General features: G+C 44.0%; 1 protein-coding gene and 1 long non-coding RNA gene across 5 annotated transcripts in view; both read left to right on the top strand.

Annotated features, from left to right (window-relative positions):
• The window catches only part of GFPT1 (glutamine--fructose-6-phosphate transaminase 1), a 51779-nt gene extending 44972 nt beyond the window's left edge, over positions 1–6807 (top strand). For all 3 annotated transcript variants that reach the window (XM_032497721.1, XM_032497719.1, XM_032497720.1), the window contains one exon: positions 480–6807. In XM_032497721.1, coding sequence (XP_032353612.1) covers positions 480–524 — 45 coding nt within the window. In that variant the 3' untranslated portion in view covers positions 525–6807. The remainder of the gene's footprint in view (positions 1–479) is intronic.
• Positions 6808–12498: 5691 nt separating this feature from the next.
• Positions 12499–16759, top strand: LOC116669024. 2 transcript variants are annotated; one of them, XR_004326395.1, is made up of 3 exons: positions 12499–13444; positions 13847–13995; positions 14621–16759. It is a non-coding gene; the product is annotated as an uncharacterized LOC116669024 (long non-coding RNA). The 2 variants fall into 2 exon arrangements; XR_004326394.1 differs by having other exon boundaries at positions 12499–13584.
• Positions 16760–16966: the final 207 nt, after the last annotated feature.

The raw sequence follows: 16966 nt of genomic DNA, 5'->3' as shown, positions 1-16966 counted from the left end.
TCACCTCCATGATTGGAGGTCACCTCCTTGGGGAACCTCCACCCGTTTTCTCTCTGTGTTTCTTGGTGGGGTAGCTATTGGACGTTCTTCGTTTGGGGCTGTGTCACACATTGTAGGATTCTCAGCATTCATGGTCCCCCATTCATTGTGACAACAACCAACGTGATAATCAGAACATCCTGCTTTTATCCATTTCTGGTGTCCCCTGAGAGGGCTGCCACCTCATAGAGGACCACAGGAGTCCTTTGTGTGCTCAAATGGCTCCTTTGGAATTCTTTTTCCTAACTGATTTCATGTCTTTTATAGACACATTATATGACTGTATTTTCTAATCTAATTCTTTGTAGTTTGTAATAAAGGTGATTAATGAACATGTTGTTTTCTGTTTTTATAACAAAAATAATTTGGTTATGGCAACCCCATCCCCACCCCCAATCTGTATAATCTTTAAAATCTTGCTTTTTTTTTTTTTTTTTCAGGTTGATTTCCCCCGGAACCTTGCCAAATCTGTAACTGTAGAATAAGCGGCATCTGAAACTGGGCGATACCGCAACACAAGACACCTTTTGTATTTAAAACCTTGATTTAAAATATCACCCCTCGAAGCCTTTTTTAGTAAATCCTTATTTATATGTCAGTTATAATTATTCCATTCAATTGTGATTTTTGTGAAATTACCTCATATTTTTCCAGTAATTTGTGGGGGAGTTTGAATAATGGAATCTACATTGGTATCGGTATCAGAGAGAGATTTAGCTCTCATTTTCTCTAAAGGATGCGGAGTGTTGGATTTCTGAGCCCTCCACTTCAATCTGAGAGGATTGTGTGCTTTTAAAATAATTGGCATATGTTTTAACATACTTTTGTTCATTCAGGCCAATGAAAGAGTTAGTGCATTTAATTGGAATATTTAAAGCCAGCAGCAGTGTACTTGGACATTTAATTAAGATTTTGCTAATTTTTAAAGAGAAGATGCTGTGATTTATTTTGAGATGTGTTTGTATTTTCTTTTTAAGTCAAGCTGTAAAACTCAAAACTGTAAACTTTTCTTGGTGGGATTTCTATCTAAGTTAATCTTAGTCTCTCAAACTTGTTGCCTGTAGGTCAAGGTATCTTAGGAAGCTAAATAGTGTAGTAGTTCATTGGTTTTCTCCAGCCCTTAGCAGGAAATATTTGCACAATTTCATAGCACAAACCTTAAATTTGAGCTGCTTTAAACAACTGACAATATGATTTTAAATCTGAAGATGGGACACATAACATGTCGGATCTCCTGCTCCTTGTTTTTTCATCTCCTGGAAGTGGTTTTAATTTCTTTGTATCTGTAGTTTTTTTAAAAACTTACTGCTGAGTGACAGATTTTATCTTCTTCTTTGAAATCACCACAGAGTTGCTTATCAGCTGCCTCAAAATGTATCAGTACTGATATATTGAGAATTCTCTCCAGTTCTGTCCCAGAGAAGAATTCCGTGCAGTTAATTTTAACTTCCTTCACTGCCTGGTTGCATCTAGTACCTTTGTGCCAGTTTGGAGGCTCCTTGCAGTTGTTTGGAAGGTTTGCAAATCTTCTGACGAAATCATTTGACTCTAAATGTATGTGATGAACTAAGATTAGAAAAAGCTATGTGCTTTTTTACACTGGTATTAGTGAAGGATTATATAAAATTTAGTATTGCTTTCTACGTATTTTCTCTCTATATATTCTGTGTTCTACCCCTGAAATATATTTAGGAATGAAAAAGATATAAATAAATAAGGTAATATTGAGGTGCCTTCAGCTGGCTAGTGTCAGAAATGGAAACTTACAAATTAGATTGAAATATTTAGAACAGAATATTAGTTTGACACCCAAAAAGTTGCAAATAATAATTTCTTCATGGCACTTTTTTGGCCAGATCTTGGGGGTTATAGGACAGTATTTATGTTTTGGTTAAGTCCTTCTCTTTCAAAAGTTTTCATTTATAAATTGTGATGGTAAGATGTGTAGTATAATTATTTAAGTAAGCTCAGTCTTTTCCATTTTCTGTATTTGAACTTCCTGAGGAGGTTAAGATGTTCTGATAGCTGTTGTTGTAAGAGAAGCATAGAATTCTTTCTGCCTGTGTGTTAGGGTCGGAGAAAGAACTGGCATATCTTGAGGTAATTCAGAAGGACTCTTAGATGTAGACTAGAAACCTGTTTTTAAAAATGAAATACGATTACTCTTCTCATCACATATATGCTACTACAGCTACATTTATCTACTTTAATGGTTTCTAATATTATTTTGTGTAGGCCTGCTAGTTTTAGTATGTGTAGTGTCATTCTTATGTTTGTTATATTAGCATTTTATGCACGTGATTTGTATGGATTCGCAGCATTTCTGAAGTTTGAATTAGCTTTCTAAGTGATGTGAAATCAGTCATCCGTTTTCAGTCCCTGTTTTTTCTCTCCCTCTGTGTGCATATTTTTCTGTGCCTCTGTTTTTCTTGCTCTCAAACATATACATTTCCAGCTAGGATAAGTTCTAAACCATATCTCAAAAGCCAATAGTAGCAAAAAAGAAGTGATATTTTCCAAACAAACGTGGTTTCTCTTCCCTGCTCCTCCTTCTTGCTCCCTACCCCCTTTAACGTAGTGATTTTTAGATGCTTTTATGAATTATGCCCTCAAAACAGATACTGTACTGAGGCAAACTGCCAGTAAGTGTGGATGCCCAGTTAAAACCAATGTAAGACAAGAAAATGTGATTTCTCAAGAAAGATATTCTACAAAAGAGTCCTTTACATAAAGAATTCTTTCTTGTAGTACACTTAAATTTTAAATTCACTCCTGTATGACTAAGAGTTCCTTGCCCCAGGCTGTGAGCCCTTTTGAGGCCAGGAGTCATGTTAGCATCTAACACATGGCCCAGGAAATGATTGCTGCTTTGGCGTCCGTCCATCAGCTTTCCTCTCTTGTTAAATCACCTATGCCATCGGAATAAATGGTAGGTGGAAAACCGATGTTAACTCTTTTTAGTTTGTTGTAAGTGTGTCAGCAACCTTTAAGGAAAAGTCACTGTGCTAGGAACTGAAAAATACATCCTGTTTCAAGCAAAGTCCACTTGTCCCCAGGTGGACTCACCTCTCATGGAGACCAGGGTCACTGGAAGACACCGGGTGAGAGGGTGGGAAATGGAGCTGAGCTGTTAAGTGCCGTGAGTGGATTTGCTTGACTTAAGTGGTGGTCAGAGTTTTGGTACGAATCACGTTCATAAGAGGCGAAATGCATTTTGGAGAGTCCGCTGTAATCACAGGCTGTTCATCCACGTGCCTGGGGCTCTGAGGGGCAGCAGTGTGGAGGTGCAGGCGTGAAGACGGCCGCGCCAGCACTGAGAGGGAACTGACACAGGGCGCTGTGCAGATGTCGGTTAGAGAGCTAACAGAGATTTCTCTCCTAGGTTCTTAGAGAGTCATTTCCGAGATGATGTTGTCTTATCCTTTTGAATACAGGTCGCTTGGTCTGAGTTAATGATGAGGATGGGAAGAAAGGAACCCTTCTTTCTAGCTCCTTGGTAATAATACTCCTTTGACACATTTCTATTAACTCTTCAAAGAAGGAAAACCAGCTGAAATATTTGCTTTAACAAACATTTTAAGAAGTCCTTTGGGGTCACTTTTCTCTCTTTTTTAAAAATTAGAATATATACTATATAGCAATAAAAGGGAAAGACTAATATTAACTATTTATTCAATGCTACAATTTAAGTGATTTTTCTAAAAAGCACAATGTCATGAAAATGTTTATTTAAAAAGAGTTCTTAGCTCACATTGAATTTGTGAAGGCCAAAGAAATTGATGGGAACAGTAAAGGAAGATAAAGAAGACTTACATCCACATGTTTAGTAGATTTTGAATGCCAGGTAGTGCTTTACCCGCAAAAACATATTTCAGATTACTTTCTTTGTTTTTAGTGTTAGAACCTCAAGTTTAGAAGTTTTAATAATTAAATCAATTTCCCCCACAATATTTAAAGATAGTTAATATATCAGTATTTCCCTACCTTGATGAATTTAACTATCCTCAGATCTGTGACATGATAACCAATAGGACTGATAATATTAGCTTTGAACCAGTAGTATCCAGGGTTAAAATAAAAATCACAGTCAACTAGCAAGACTGCGAAGTGATGCCATATTAACTTGTTATAACAGTCTGTAATAGCTTGATATCAATGTTACAGAATACACCATAAATAATGGCTAATGAGAACTTTTTTAGGAAATTCTCAAATTACCTTTCTTATACACTAGTTTTCAGAATGAATACAGAAATGATCCCGTTAGCTTTTTAAAACTGTTCTGTGGTTAGTTTTTTTTTTTCTTAAGTATAACTTTTGGTATTTGTTTAAATTATATTTCTTGTGAGCTGGAATTTTACAATCGTCCTGGTTTTATTTCAGTGTTCTGTTCTTTACAATGAATGTTTAGTTTACTGAGCCAGTTGGTCGTTTCTTCTTCATGTCTTCTAAGTCTGGTGACTCTAATTCTGAACTGTGAATAAGTGAGCAAAAACTTGCTGAGAATTGCATTTTGAAGCAATCTGCCAATATATCTGAAGTGTATTCATGTTTGTTGTTGTGTTAAAGATTGTATTGTACTAAGAATGTAGCCAACATTTACTTTAGTTGTTAGTAAACATTTCTGATGCTAAAACTTTATTCGTTACTGTTGCTTTTAAAAATAAGAATATTGCATAAGTATAATCAAAAACCATGTTTTCAATCCAACTTCCCAATTATTTTAAAAAGGATCATTAGATAAATCAAAGGCTCTACCTTTTCTGATGTCACACTCTGTAGATATACTTTCTTGAGTCTTTTAGAATTTCTTGTGGCAATATGTGGTCTCTAGCAAATCTACAGGGTATCAGAGATCAGCAACTTTAAGTGAATTGATAGTTTCAAGGGAAGGCTGTTTAAGATGGGTGCGTAGCAAGATAGCATATACTCCAGATCTAAAGTTTCTGTAGTATCTGGCAATCTGTTAATTATAGAACAAAGACTCCTTTTACAGGATCCTTTTATAAACAGCAAGCTAAAATCTCTATCCCCAGTGCTTACAGCACTTGCTGTGTGAGACAGAGTTACGCCAGAGCGGTCTGAATGAATAGACGTGCTGTTTTGCCTATCCGCAGGACTGAGTCCAGTCTCTCCTCTCTCTCTTTTGCTCCGTGTTGCTCTGCAGCAAAGCTGGGGGCTGCCACACCAGCAGGGATCATTTTTTCCACAGGTCACAATTTTTACAAAAAAAATCAGCTTTACTCCTAGTGAAAAGGTTTCTTTTAATTCTCTTTAGTTCACTATCAGTAAGCATTTACTGAGTGCTTATTAAAGGCCAAGAAATAATTTCCCTAAAACTTGAGGCCACTTTTCATTGAAGTGAATTTAAGGAAAAATAAATTCTTTAATTTTTTTTGGATGAAGGGAAGAAGTACTTATTACGTTTCTCTCATTAATCTGAAGGTAAATGGTTCTCCTTCATTTTAAAAAATGACGTAGAAATTTTATTAGTTTAACAAACATCCTGGAGATAAAAACTCATCTTGTAATAATATACAGAGAAGTAGCCAGGTTATAGGTCATTTAACCAGCTGACCCCTTCCCAGGAAGTTTATATATAACAAAGTAAATATTATTTTCTTTTTGGTTAGCATGTATACAAGAGATTATTTCCAAGGTTGAAAAGACGTATTTGTGAACTTCATATTAACATGATTCATTGTCTCCGACACCAGGGTTCACATATGTATTTTCTCATAGAGAATGCTGTTATGTAGCTGCATTTCCCTTTTCATGTTGCAAGAAATTTTTGAATATGGAGTATAGATGTGTAGTTGAAAATATGAAATAAAAAATGGAGCTTGTACACAATTGGAGAAATGCTCTCTGGATAGAATTACAGTTATTTCCTTCCCATTCTTTTATCATTCTGCCTCTCTATATGTTTATATAAAGTTAAAAAGACTATATGCCTGTTAGGTTGAAAGCAGTTGGCATGTTTTCACATACTTTTAATTTCTGCAGTATAGCATATGATTTAGAAGCATCCAGCAGTGCAGATAAGGTGCATCATGGAACTCAGAACAGTTGCCCACCCAGAGGGTTATTAGGGGTTAATTTTTGCCTCCATCAAGCTCAGCCTTTTATGTTTTGAAATGGAGATAAATATGGTGAGGTCTTAGAAGGAAAATGGCCAGAATAGCCAAAGCCTGTAAAATACAAGTAAATACTCACCGAGAATTCTAGATCCATTATACCCAAAGGGCAGATGACCAATTGGTTCTTAACTGACACATTCTTAATTTGTGAGACCCAGAGGTTGATACCCATTAATTTTAGATTATTGTACAATATCCAGGCTGCAAAGGTCTGGATGTATCAGGATCGCTGCAGTTTGTTTCTGCCAACAGCCCCTTTCAGGTGACACTGTTGTCCTCATTAGGAAAAGCTAGTGTGGCACCAGGCAAAGATGTGTTGCTGTGGCAAGTTCAAGGTGAGACGGACTCATTAGGAAGCTTTGTCTTCAGATAATGCCCCTAACTGGGATGGAAAATCATCTGAGACAGTGAAGACTTTCAGTTTCTAGGCAAGTGAAATTGCATTAAATTCAAGTTTCTTTAGACTTGAATGTATCTAGTCGGTGTGATTTATGGGGGCTTTTGTTTTTGTTTTTTTCCTGTTTACTTTGTATGTAGAGATGTTTTAAAACATTAAGCACATTCGCTTTGAATTGTTATCTCTTGCTTTCTTTTTTGTATTTGTCCTCTGAATAAAATGTAAACCCAAGATTGTTTTTATTCTTAATTTACTTTTCCTGCTGCCGTGTAGAAGCCTAGGACCTCTGGGAGATCTTTGTAGAATTTCTCTCTCATGGTCTTGGTTATCAGCTTGGACTCAGTGTGTTACTAAAGTTCAAAGCATTTCTTTGAAAGAAACAAATTAGTTCGAGATTTCTGCCATTAAATGATGTGAATTTGGGGCTTAAATCTGCACAACTCTAACTCCTGAAGGACCTGATTGGTATCCTGGTCATCACTGTTTCCTAGTACAGTTTTACAAAGAGAGATTACCATCTCCCTTAGAGACATGTCTCCTTTTAGGCATTGGGGACGTAGCTCTGAAATTTTAATGTGCCTGAGAGGCCTTTTAAAAAGTGCAGATTCTCAGGTCAGCGGCAGAGACTACGATTTGGTGCGGAGTTGCAGTCCAGGAACCTGCATTTCTAACCATCCTCAAAGATGATCTGGATATAGGTGGATGAGAAACATCACCTTTAGATCTCATAGCTTCATTATGTCCATTGTACAAACGTGGCAAGAGTGTGTGACCGTGGTTCTCTGTCTCCCTAGAGGGAAATACTCATTGCAATGTTCAGTAACCATCTTTTTACTTATTAAAAAAATTTTTTTTTTCAATTGAAGTACATTCAGTTACAATGTGTAAGTTTCTGGTGTACAGCACATTGTCCCAGTCATGCATATACATACATATATTTGTTTTCATGTTCTTTTCCATTAAAGGTTATCACAAGATACTGAATATAGTTACCTGTGCTATATAGAAGAAACTTTAAAAAATCTACTTTTATAAATAGTGGCTAATGTTTGCAAATCTCAAACTCCCAAATTTATCCCTTCCCACTCCCTTTCCCCCAGTAATCATAAGATTATTTACTATGTCTGGGAGTCTGTTTCTGTTTTGTAGATGAGTTAATAGTGTCCTTTTTTTCCTTTTTTTTAAGATTCCACCTATTAGTGATACCATATGGTATTTTTCTATTTTTGGCTTACTTTGCTCAGAATGATGATCTCTAGTTCCATCCATGTTGCTGCAAATGGCATGATTTTATCCTTTTTATGACTGAGTAGTATTCCACTGTATAAATATACCACAACTTCTTTATCCAGTCTATCTTCCTCTTTATATTCATGGGCTGACCTACTTAAGTCTGTCCTTTAGACTATGCTGTGGGAAGGAGCACTGTGTACCCCTGCAGCTCTGAATGTGAGTGAAATAATGAGAAAAAGTATCTTGCATATTGTGGTCTTGTGATTTATAATAAGAAACATGTATCTGGTCTTTATCCAGTTTCTGGCACAGTGCTCCTAAAACCCTTGGAATTTCCTGAGTGATGAGCACCATAAAGGTGTTTTTATGTTAATAAGGTGATTTTTGGAAAGCTCCTAGGTCACCTAAGGATGGGGGCTGGTTGCCAGGGGAACCAACCAAGTGATTAGAGGGCTGGAACTTTCAGTCCCATCCCCAATTTTTCCAGGGAGAGGAGAGGGGCTGGAGGTTGAATCAATCAACAACGACCAATGATTTAATCAACCCTGGCTACGTGACAAGGCCTCCAGAAAAACACCGGAGGACAGGGTCTGGAGAGCTTCTGGGTTGGTGAACACATGGAGCTGCTGGGAGACCACGGAAACTTTGTACCCCCTCCCCACACTTGCCCTGTGCTTGTCGTCTGCCTGGCTGTTGATTCATATCCTTTAACATCCTTTGTAATAAACCAGTAATCTAGTGAGTACACAGGTTTCCTGAGTTCTGTAAGCCGCTCTAGCAAATTAATGGAACCCAAGGAGGAGGTCATGGGAACCTCTGATTCACAGCCCGCCAGAAGCACAGGGAAGAGCCTGGGTTTGGGATTGGCATCTAAAGTGGAGGGCAGTCTTGTGGGAATGAGCCCTCACCCTGTGGACTGCGATGCTCTCTCCATGTAGATGGTGTCAGGATTGAGTTCGTTGCTTGGTGGTGTGGGGAAACCCCTCCCCACCCGTAGCAACTGGTATCAGATCATTAATATGGTTGTTCAGATATTTACAACACTTTGAAGAAAGTGCTGATGTAAAAGTCCTGATTTATGCAAAAAGTTATTCAGCTCCTTCCCTTCTTGCTCCCCAATTGGTGCAGAGCTAAGCAGAGGCTTCATTTTCTTGGCGTGATTCTTGAATTGAAACACACTAGGATAAGCCAATTTGCCCTTCTCCAAAAGTCATTTTTGGCTCCCATATACCCTGAAAATGTGTGAATTGAAAGCTGAATTGAGACTGAAAAATGATAGTGAACTGGGGCCTTGCAGCTCTTAAACACTTATTACCTGAGAAAATAACCTATAAAAGGACTTTTAATCCTGTAATAGATGTAACATATGTAATAGATGTAACATATGGAAGGTGAAACTTACCAGAAATATGAATGGGAAGGAGGTAATAGAGAGAGAAGGTATTACTTATTTTCTATTAAATTAAGAACTCTAAAAAGTGAGCCAGGTTTAAAAAAAGAGAGAGAAATCCAAAATTGGACCCACATTCATAAATAACTTTAACTCTGTGTGTTGCAACCTCGCTGTATCTCTGCGGGTCTGATTTCCTGGTCTCTCAGGGAGAACATTTCAGGTAAAAGCTGTACTTGATGCTCAGCCATCAGTCGCTTTGTACACTTGAAAATAATGAAGTTCTTGGTTCCAGTTAGTTTCGCTTTTCTTTTATGTTATTAATGCCCGTGTCTTTGAAAACTAGAATGTGGAATGCTACGTGGCAAATGTTAAAAAGTGGGAAAAGCTGTCGGAAAATAATCTGATGTCAATTTTCTTCCCTCCTGGAGGAGAGCAATCCTTTCCCCCAGTGCTTGGGCCCAGACCCACTGGCCGCAGGCGGGCAGACGGAGGGTGGCTGTCACTGCTGTGTCCTCTGAAGGCCACTCTCCTGGAGGAATCGGGGATTCCCCTGGGTGTAAGTGGGTCAGACATGCTTGGACGTGTCTGAACCGGTGGGCGGGGCCCTCCAGACGCCTATTTGGGTGAGGACCTGAGCAGCTCCCTGCGGGTTAGGCTGGGTGTCTTTGACCTCCGCCACTGGAGGGGAGGATATCCTGAGACGAGCCAGGTGCCACCACGTGGACTGGTCCTTGGACATGTGGCTGGGTTCTGCGGCCGGCAGGAGCATCTGCTGCTAGAAATGTCAATAAGACAATTAGAAGGTGGGCGGAGCAACCTGGTTTGGTGCCTGTTAATTGAGCAGAGCACGAGGGGAAGGGAGGGTTTCTCCGCAGCCTCAGCGCACACCACTGAGCGCCCTGACTTCCGGGGAGCGCCCAGAAGGGACGGGACCCTGCGGACACTCCCGCGGGTAGGCGCGTTGCGTTTCAGGGGCGCATCTAAGAGCATCCACTAAGATGCTCTGCGAGCAGGTGGGAGAAAAACCCAGAGTGAGGACGGGTTACAGCTGCCCATATGTTAATATTATTTCACTGGCCCTGCCGGCCTGTGGGGCCCAAGGAAACTTGGGTTACATAAAAAAGGAAAAGCATACTGTAGTTGGCAAACAAAATGCATCTTTGTGTGTGCATGTGTGTGAGAAATGAGCTTTCATTTAGGAGCTTTGGCTGTGATTTCAACCGGTTCCCCACCACTTTTTAAATGATATTTTCTGAGCCTGGAAACTAAGCAAGCAGATCATGGAATTTTGGCTGGAGATGTTTTTTAAAAAATGTAGGCTAGCAGTGAAAAAGGAGGCGGGAATTTGGCTGGGAGGCCTTTATGGGCTGCAAACCCAGCAGGGTTACCATGGTGGTGCTTCTACTGTTTATATAAACAAAGGTTTTTCCTGACAAACATACTTCGTATTTAATAATCCTCAATTCACAGGGGCCTCTTCTCTTTGCATGAAGCTGGTTCAAGCCATTTGGACTTGAGTAGAATTTTATTATTTTCTGAGGCTGTTTTCAGGCACACAGTACACTTCAAAATCAAGTGTAAATTACTGATATCTTGAAGTGCAAGCAAGAGTGAAGGGTGTCTAGTGATGGGAAGAGACATTAACCTGCAATAGGAAAATATAAGACAGGCTTGTCAGGGATCTGAAGTCTATGGACCCGCCCACCCAGAGCATTCAGAGTAGAGGCTGCCATTTTAATTCAGTTCACATGCCGGGCAAGACTCGTGCTCCATCCACCTCCCTAACTTCCCCATCTCTCTAAAGAGTGCTGTGCCCTTCCCAGTCAACCACATCTGAGATTCCCCTTGCCCGAGATGTTAGCTCACATCCAATCATTTGTGAAATCTTAACAAGCACCTGTATTGTAAGTGGACCCATTGGGTTATTAGGAATGAAAAATCCTACCCTCTTGAACTGAAGCACAAAAGGGGATTTAGTGGATCATGTAACTGGAAAGACAGGGGTAGATCTGGCCTCAGGAATCACTGGATCCAGCTTACATGCCCAGATCTCCAGAGGGTGCCAGATTCTGGCACCTCTGACTTTGGTTGCTCTCTAGAGTCTCTAGGTGGACTCAGTCCTTCTAGAAACTTAAGGTTATAAGGAACTTAAAGAGTGCTTTCAGGACATCCTTTTCTCCAGAACATGTAGTGATAAAGAATCTCCAAAAGCTCGGGTAAAACTTTGCAGTTTTCTCCCTCCGGAACATCTGGACACATCTGTAGACCTTATCTAGAGGCTCAGAGTAGCCTATGGGGGTCTCTTCAGTGTTGCCTCATCACGGCCCCACGGAGGCTCCGAAGCCAGCAGGGAGCACCTGAGGGTCCGTCTCCTCCTGTGAGCACCAGACTTCTCCACGGATGCCCCTTCCTGCGTTCCTCTAATGAATAAGCTGGTTCTATTCCAAGGGTACCGAAGTGCGTGATGTACGTATGCATGGCGCCAGGCCTCCAGTGATCCAGGCGGGCCCTGATGATGTCCCGTGGGTATCCAGCTTCAAAACCCCTCACAACTACAGGACCTCAGTGTCCCCCGCCTCTCCCAATGACACACTGCATTTCTGCAAGTCCTCAGGAGTTTTGCTCAGGTGTTGGGGAGCAAACCCACTCCTAGGGGCTCCTGCCAGGTCTCCGTTGGCTGTCTTCCATACCTGTCGTGCCCTCTCTCGGGCCACGTCTGGCTCCACGGGCTCCTCGCTGGTTACCCCAAAGCTGCAGACCTTGAGGTACCCCAGGGCTCAGTTCCTGGGGCAGGTGGGGCTGGGACAACACACCATGACATTCACTCTCTCACCCTTTGCTCTGCTGTCTCCTTTTCAAGTTTCTCCTCCTCCAGGTGCCCTGTTCCCCTCCCCCCCACGAACACCAAGGGTCTGACTTCCAGGCTTCTGCACTAACTACGTGTTATTTTAACGGGTGACCAAGGAAGGACAAAGAGTCCTCCAGATTCACAGAGCTGGTTGCGGACCCTCAGGGCTGGGATCCAGATGTGCTCAGTTCTCTTCTTTTTTCTTTCATAACCAATGAACACTTTCTCTGTCAAAAATGGTATCTGAGGGGACTGTTGGTTTAAAAGGTTAAAAAAAAAAGGCACCTTGCAAATACAGCAGGGGTTTTAGTCTTGAGAATTTGAGAAACTTGGGGGAGGGCAGTGGAATAATACTGACCGGGCTGTTTGCATGAGGGTCCCCGGAAAGAGAGGGGCTGAAGACAGCACCAACCTGGTCTAAAGACAGTGGCTGACCGTCAGGGGAAAGGACAACGTTGAGTTAAGGTGGCCTCGGCCAGGGCCCCTATTGGTGCTGAGATCTGAGAGTATTGAGAAGAGAGGGAGACCAATGGGTGGAGAAGGCGTCACTTTTACAAGAGAAGACAGTGACTGTCACAAAGTGGCCCAGGATCCCAGGGATTTGTTAAACCAATTGGTTGAAACGTACTTGTGGGGGGTCCACAGTACCCACAATACCGCAGGTGGGGCTGAACCAGAAAAATGCCATTTTGTGCTGTTACTGTGACCCTCTTGTACCCATCCCCAGGTGGGTGGGACCGGGAGGAAGCAGAGTGTGACTCCAATGGACAGAGCAGAGAAATTGCTACAGAATCAAAACCTCGGACCGAAGACAGATTGGTGCTCAGGATTAAAACAGTTGCGGTGACGGGCAGAGGCCACAAGGGGGTAGTATCTCCCCACCCGGTCTTGGTCCAAATGGGTAAAATCCCGCGGGAGTCGGAGGAAGAAAGGAAATGTAGCCGCACCGAGAGGCCCTTTATCTCTCTGTATTTTTCTTCCTTTCTCGGTCGGGTGCGCTGCGCCTGCCATAGCGGGGCGTGAATGGCCCTGGATGCTGCTGGGGGGTGGATGTTGTGCCCAGAGCCCGTCTAGAGCCGACCCGAATAGCCATTCCAGGGACCCGCTCGTGCTGCAGACCCCGGGGGCACCCCACTCCCTGCTCTCACCCACCTCGGCCTCCCCTCTTCCCCCTTCCAGAAATGATTGGTGAGCAGCCACTGTGCACCAGGCACTCTTCTAGGTCCTGGGTGCGCTGGCCGTTCTGGAACCTAGGTTCTGGAGGGGAGGGGCAGCGCCTCCCACCCGGCCACCACCTCCACCTGTGCCCGGAACCCCAGACGCACCCGGCCGGCAGTCAACCCAGGCCTGCGGAAGATGCTGCAGTCGACCCAGGCCTGCCTTTGGAAGGCCAGGTGACAGAGGGCCATCAGCCTTGCCACATCTTTTGTCTCCGCACCCGGGGTGTGGCAGGGATAACCCAGAATGGTGATCGGGCGACAGAAGCTGCAGAGGCGCGCAGTGACCACCAGGTGGTGCTTGGAGTCACCAAAGGGTCGGTGATCGCAGGGACGAGTATTTCTTTGGGACCACTATCCATCACAGTGACTTGGCAAGCATGGCATTGCTTTGGAACAGCTCCCTTGTCCCCCAGCTTGCTCAGAAAATTCCCAAGAGTGCTCTGAACATGGAGATGAGTATTCAGTTGCAAGATGTGTTCATTCTGCCTTCCCACCCAGGGTCAGGGCAGGGGTCAAGGAGCTGGTATCAGCAGGGCTTGGCCCCTCGGCTAAAACCTGTTTCCCTCTGTCCTTTAGGTTTCTGTAGTTTCTTTTTGCCTCCTTAACTGGGTCCAGGAAATGGTTGTTGCCTGGGAAAACTGAGCCTGGAAGAGTCCTGGCTTCTTGTGGAAAGAGGGGTTGCCAGCGTGAGAAGTAGGGTTCCAGGCTGAGGATGACCTGCCCAGGTGGGTGTGTTAATTAGGTGCTGGATTTACACACAAAAAGCCCTCCTACTGTCATGCAAAGCCTCATACCTCTCCTACTGTTTGGTGGCTAAAGCCCATCTGGTGCTGAAGTCCACCATTTTAAATCCCCACCAGGCTGTTTTTGTTTTTGTTTTTAATTGAGGTATAGTCAGTTTACAATGTTGTGTCAATTTCTGCCGTACAGCACGATTCTTCCGTCACACATGAATATGTATATATTTCTTTTTCACCGTGAGCTACTATAAGATCTTGAATATGTTTCCCTATGCTGTACAGTATAAACTTGTTTATCTATTCTATATATACCTGTCAGTATCTATAAATCCTGAACTCCCAGTCTGTCCCCTCCCAACCCCGCAACCACAGATGGGCTGGTTTTGAGCAGAGGATTCAACAAGCTGACACAGCCACCCTCTCCAGCCAGATGGTTTTCTGTCTGACATTTGTTGGCAAATTGCAACTTTCCAGGACTTTAAAACTCAGGTGTTGAAATCAAGAAAGTGAATCTATCTTCAAATATCTCCTGAAAATGTGTTCTCTCTCTCTCTCTCTCTCTTTTTTTTTTTTTTTCTTTTTCTTTTGGCTGCTACCCCTTTGGAACAAGGAATACAGCGGAGGGCAGCAAGGCTGGGACACGTTTTAGCCCACAGCACAGTGAGGACCAGAAAAGCCTTGCAGTGTCTCCAAGGTAAGTGTCTGCCTCAGGGTCCCAGGCTGGGTGTGACCAGGGCAACTTTGTCTCTGGCTGTAGCCAAAACGAGGGTCCAAGGAAGGTGGGATTTTTGCCTTGATTTGGAAGTTGGATGTGGGTTATTCTGAATTCCTGGGTGTCGTGGTAGCCTTGGGACTCTGGGTCTGATTAACGTCTGCTTCTTGCTGCATGAGCAATGGCCCTGGTGGACAGAAGGGCAGACGTCAGCCTCTCTCAGGTGGCCAGCTTCATGGCTGACTTGGAGGGGACTGGTTTGTTAGAGATCTGGTTGCAAGCACAGCAGAAAGGACCTGGGCTGGGGGATGCGGCTGGGAGTCCCAGCCACCCTGAACTGCAGATACAAATGGATGGACCATGATTCAGCCTTGAACTCCTGAATGCCAGACCAGCTTGTCATTGTTTGACCAGTGTGTGTGTGAGTCTCAGCTGCTGCCTGCTAGTAGAAACTCACATTTCAGTCAACTTCACAGCCCACGGCCCGTGCAGGGTCCTCACCCCCGCCCTCACCTCTCCCTGAGCCTCTCTCAGCCTGCTCTCCTAGAAGGGCCAGCCACGTGTGGGCCTGGCTCTGCCTCCACCTTGCGTCTGCGTGTGGCTGCCCTGGCCGGCGGCAAGGGACGCTGCTCTTCTTTCCACTATTCTGTGCGAAGATGTGGGTAAGCTTTTCTCTTAATGCCCTGTGATGCGGCCAGGATAGGCTGACATTTTTCATGGACTGTTATGGAGGCTTGGATAAGCAGAGGGCAGTGAGGTGCAGTGTCCTGGGGATCCATCTACGTGACGGGTGGCTCTGAGGGCCACTGGCCTGTCCTCGGGGAGCAGAGTTCTAATGCCATCAGCTGTCCCCCAGAGAGGGCTGCATACACCTTCACTACACCCTGACCTTCAAGTGGGAGAGAGGGTAGGGACCGGAATTCACCTTTGGGACGGACTTGACTTTGTCCCCAGGCCCAGAGAGAAGGGGAAATGCCTTTTCACCACAGCCCAGGGCTCAGAGCCTTTCATTTCCTGTGGCGGGATCTGCCTTTCCTAGGACATTTGACAGCGGGGCTGTTCCTCCAGCCCCACCCGTCGGGCCCTGCGGGATGGGCATCGCAGAGCAGCAGAACACGGGCTGCACACTTGGCCAGGATCTGACGTGGAGGACATCGAAGACCAGTCCCTCTGCCTTCCTCAGCATCGAGTGACGCTCACGTCTGCCCAGAACATCTACTTTTAGCTTCCTGGTGGCTGCACAGGCCCCCTCAGGGGACAGTGTGTTATTTGCTGGACTCAAGATGGTTTCTCAGAAAAAGGCAAATCTGCCTCGGGGGTGGGGATTTAAGTATCGACTCCCCGTTATGGACACAAACTGCCCGGAGCCTTGGAGTGTACTTTCCCAGAGCTTACAGACATCTCCAGGCTTGGATCCCAGCTTGAGCACCACGTGGGTTTCTGTGCTCAGGCTGACCCCCAGTCCCCACACCAGCTACTTCAAAGCTCTCCATTCCCCTCAAACCTCCTGCCTACCACCTGCCCCCCTTCCTTGGCAGCTGCCCTAATCTGCAGAGAAAATAGAACCAGCAGCCTGCCCCTATTCACAACCCCCATTATCTTCCATCAACATCCTGCAGGGAGGCGTGGCGGCCACCAGCTTCTCTCCTTTCTCTGGTCACACTATAGAGGGCTTGCTGCCCCGCCGAGCCTGGTTCCCCCATATTTGGATCGGCAGCTGTGGAAGGCAGCCTCTAAACAGCCGCTGGTTCCATCTTGCTTGCCCTGTCTTGCTCCCCCGCTGGCCCGCTGTTCTGGAAGCTGCCATGCCCAGAGCTGCCCAGGGAGAGGCTGGTGAAGCAAGGAACTGAGGGGGAGCCTTGAGCCAACAGCCAGCAAGGGACTGCCTTCCTCCGTCTGACAGCCTGGAGGTGAACCTTCTCTCAGTCTAGCCTTCGAGTGAGGCTGTATCCCAGCTGGTACCTTGACTGCAGCCTGAGCCAGAGGACCCAGCTAAACCTGTCCAGATCCCCGACTCTCAGGAACTGTGAAGTAATAAATGCCTACTACTCTCAACTATTTAATTTCGAAGTCATTTATGACACAGCTACACATAACGAATACAATGGCTCTCAGACTTGTCAATTTCTTAGTCCTGAAAATTTTGAAAAAATGGTGGGGTCCACACAAGGTTGACACCTTTTTAGTTTACAAGATAGGTCTTGAAAAGTGACAAACAATTTTTACTCTCACTATTTTTATAAA

Source organism: Camelus ferus, chromosome 15, assembly GCF_009834535.1.
Source record: "Camelus ferus isolate YT-003-E chromosome 15, BCGSAC_Cfer_1.0, whole genome shotgun sequence".
NCBI lineage: Eukaryota > Metazoa > Chordata > Mammalia > Artiodactyla > Camelidae > Camelus > Camelus ferus.
This window is presented reverse-complemented; position numbering and strand designations above follow the sequence as displayed.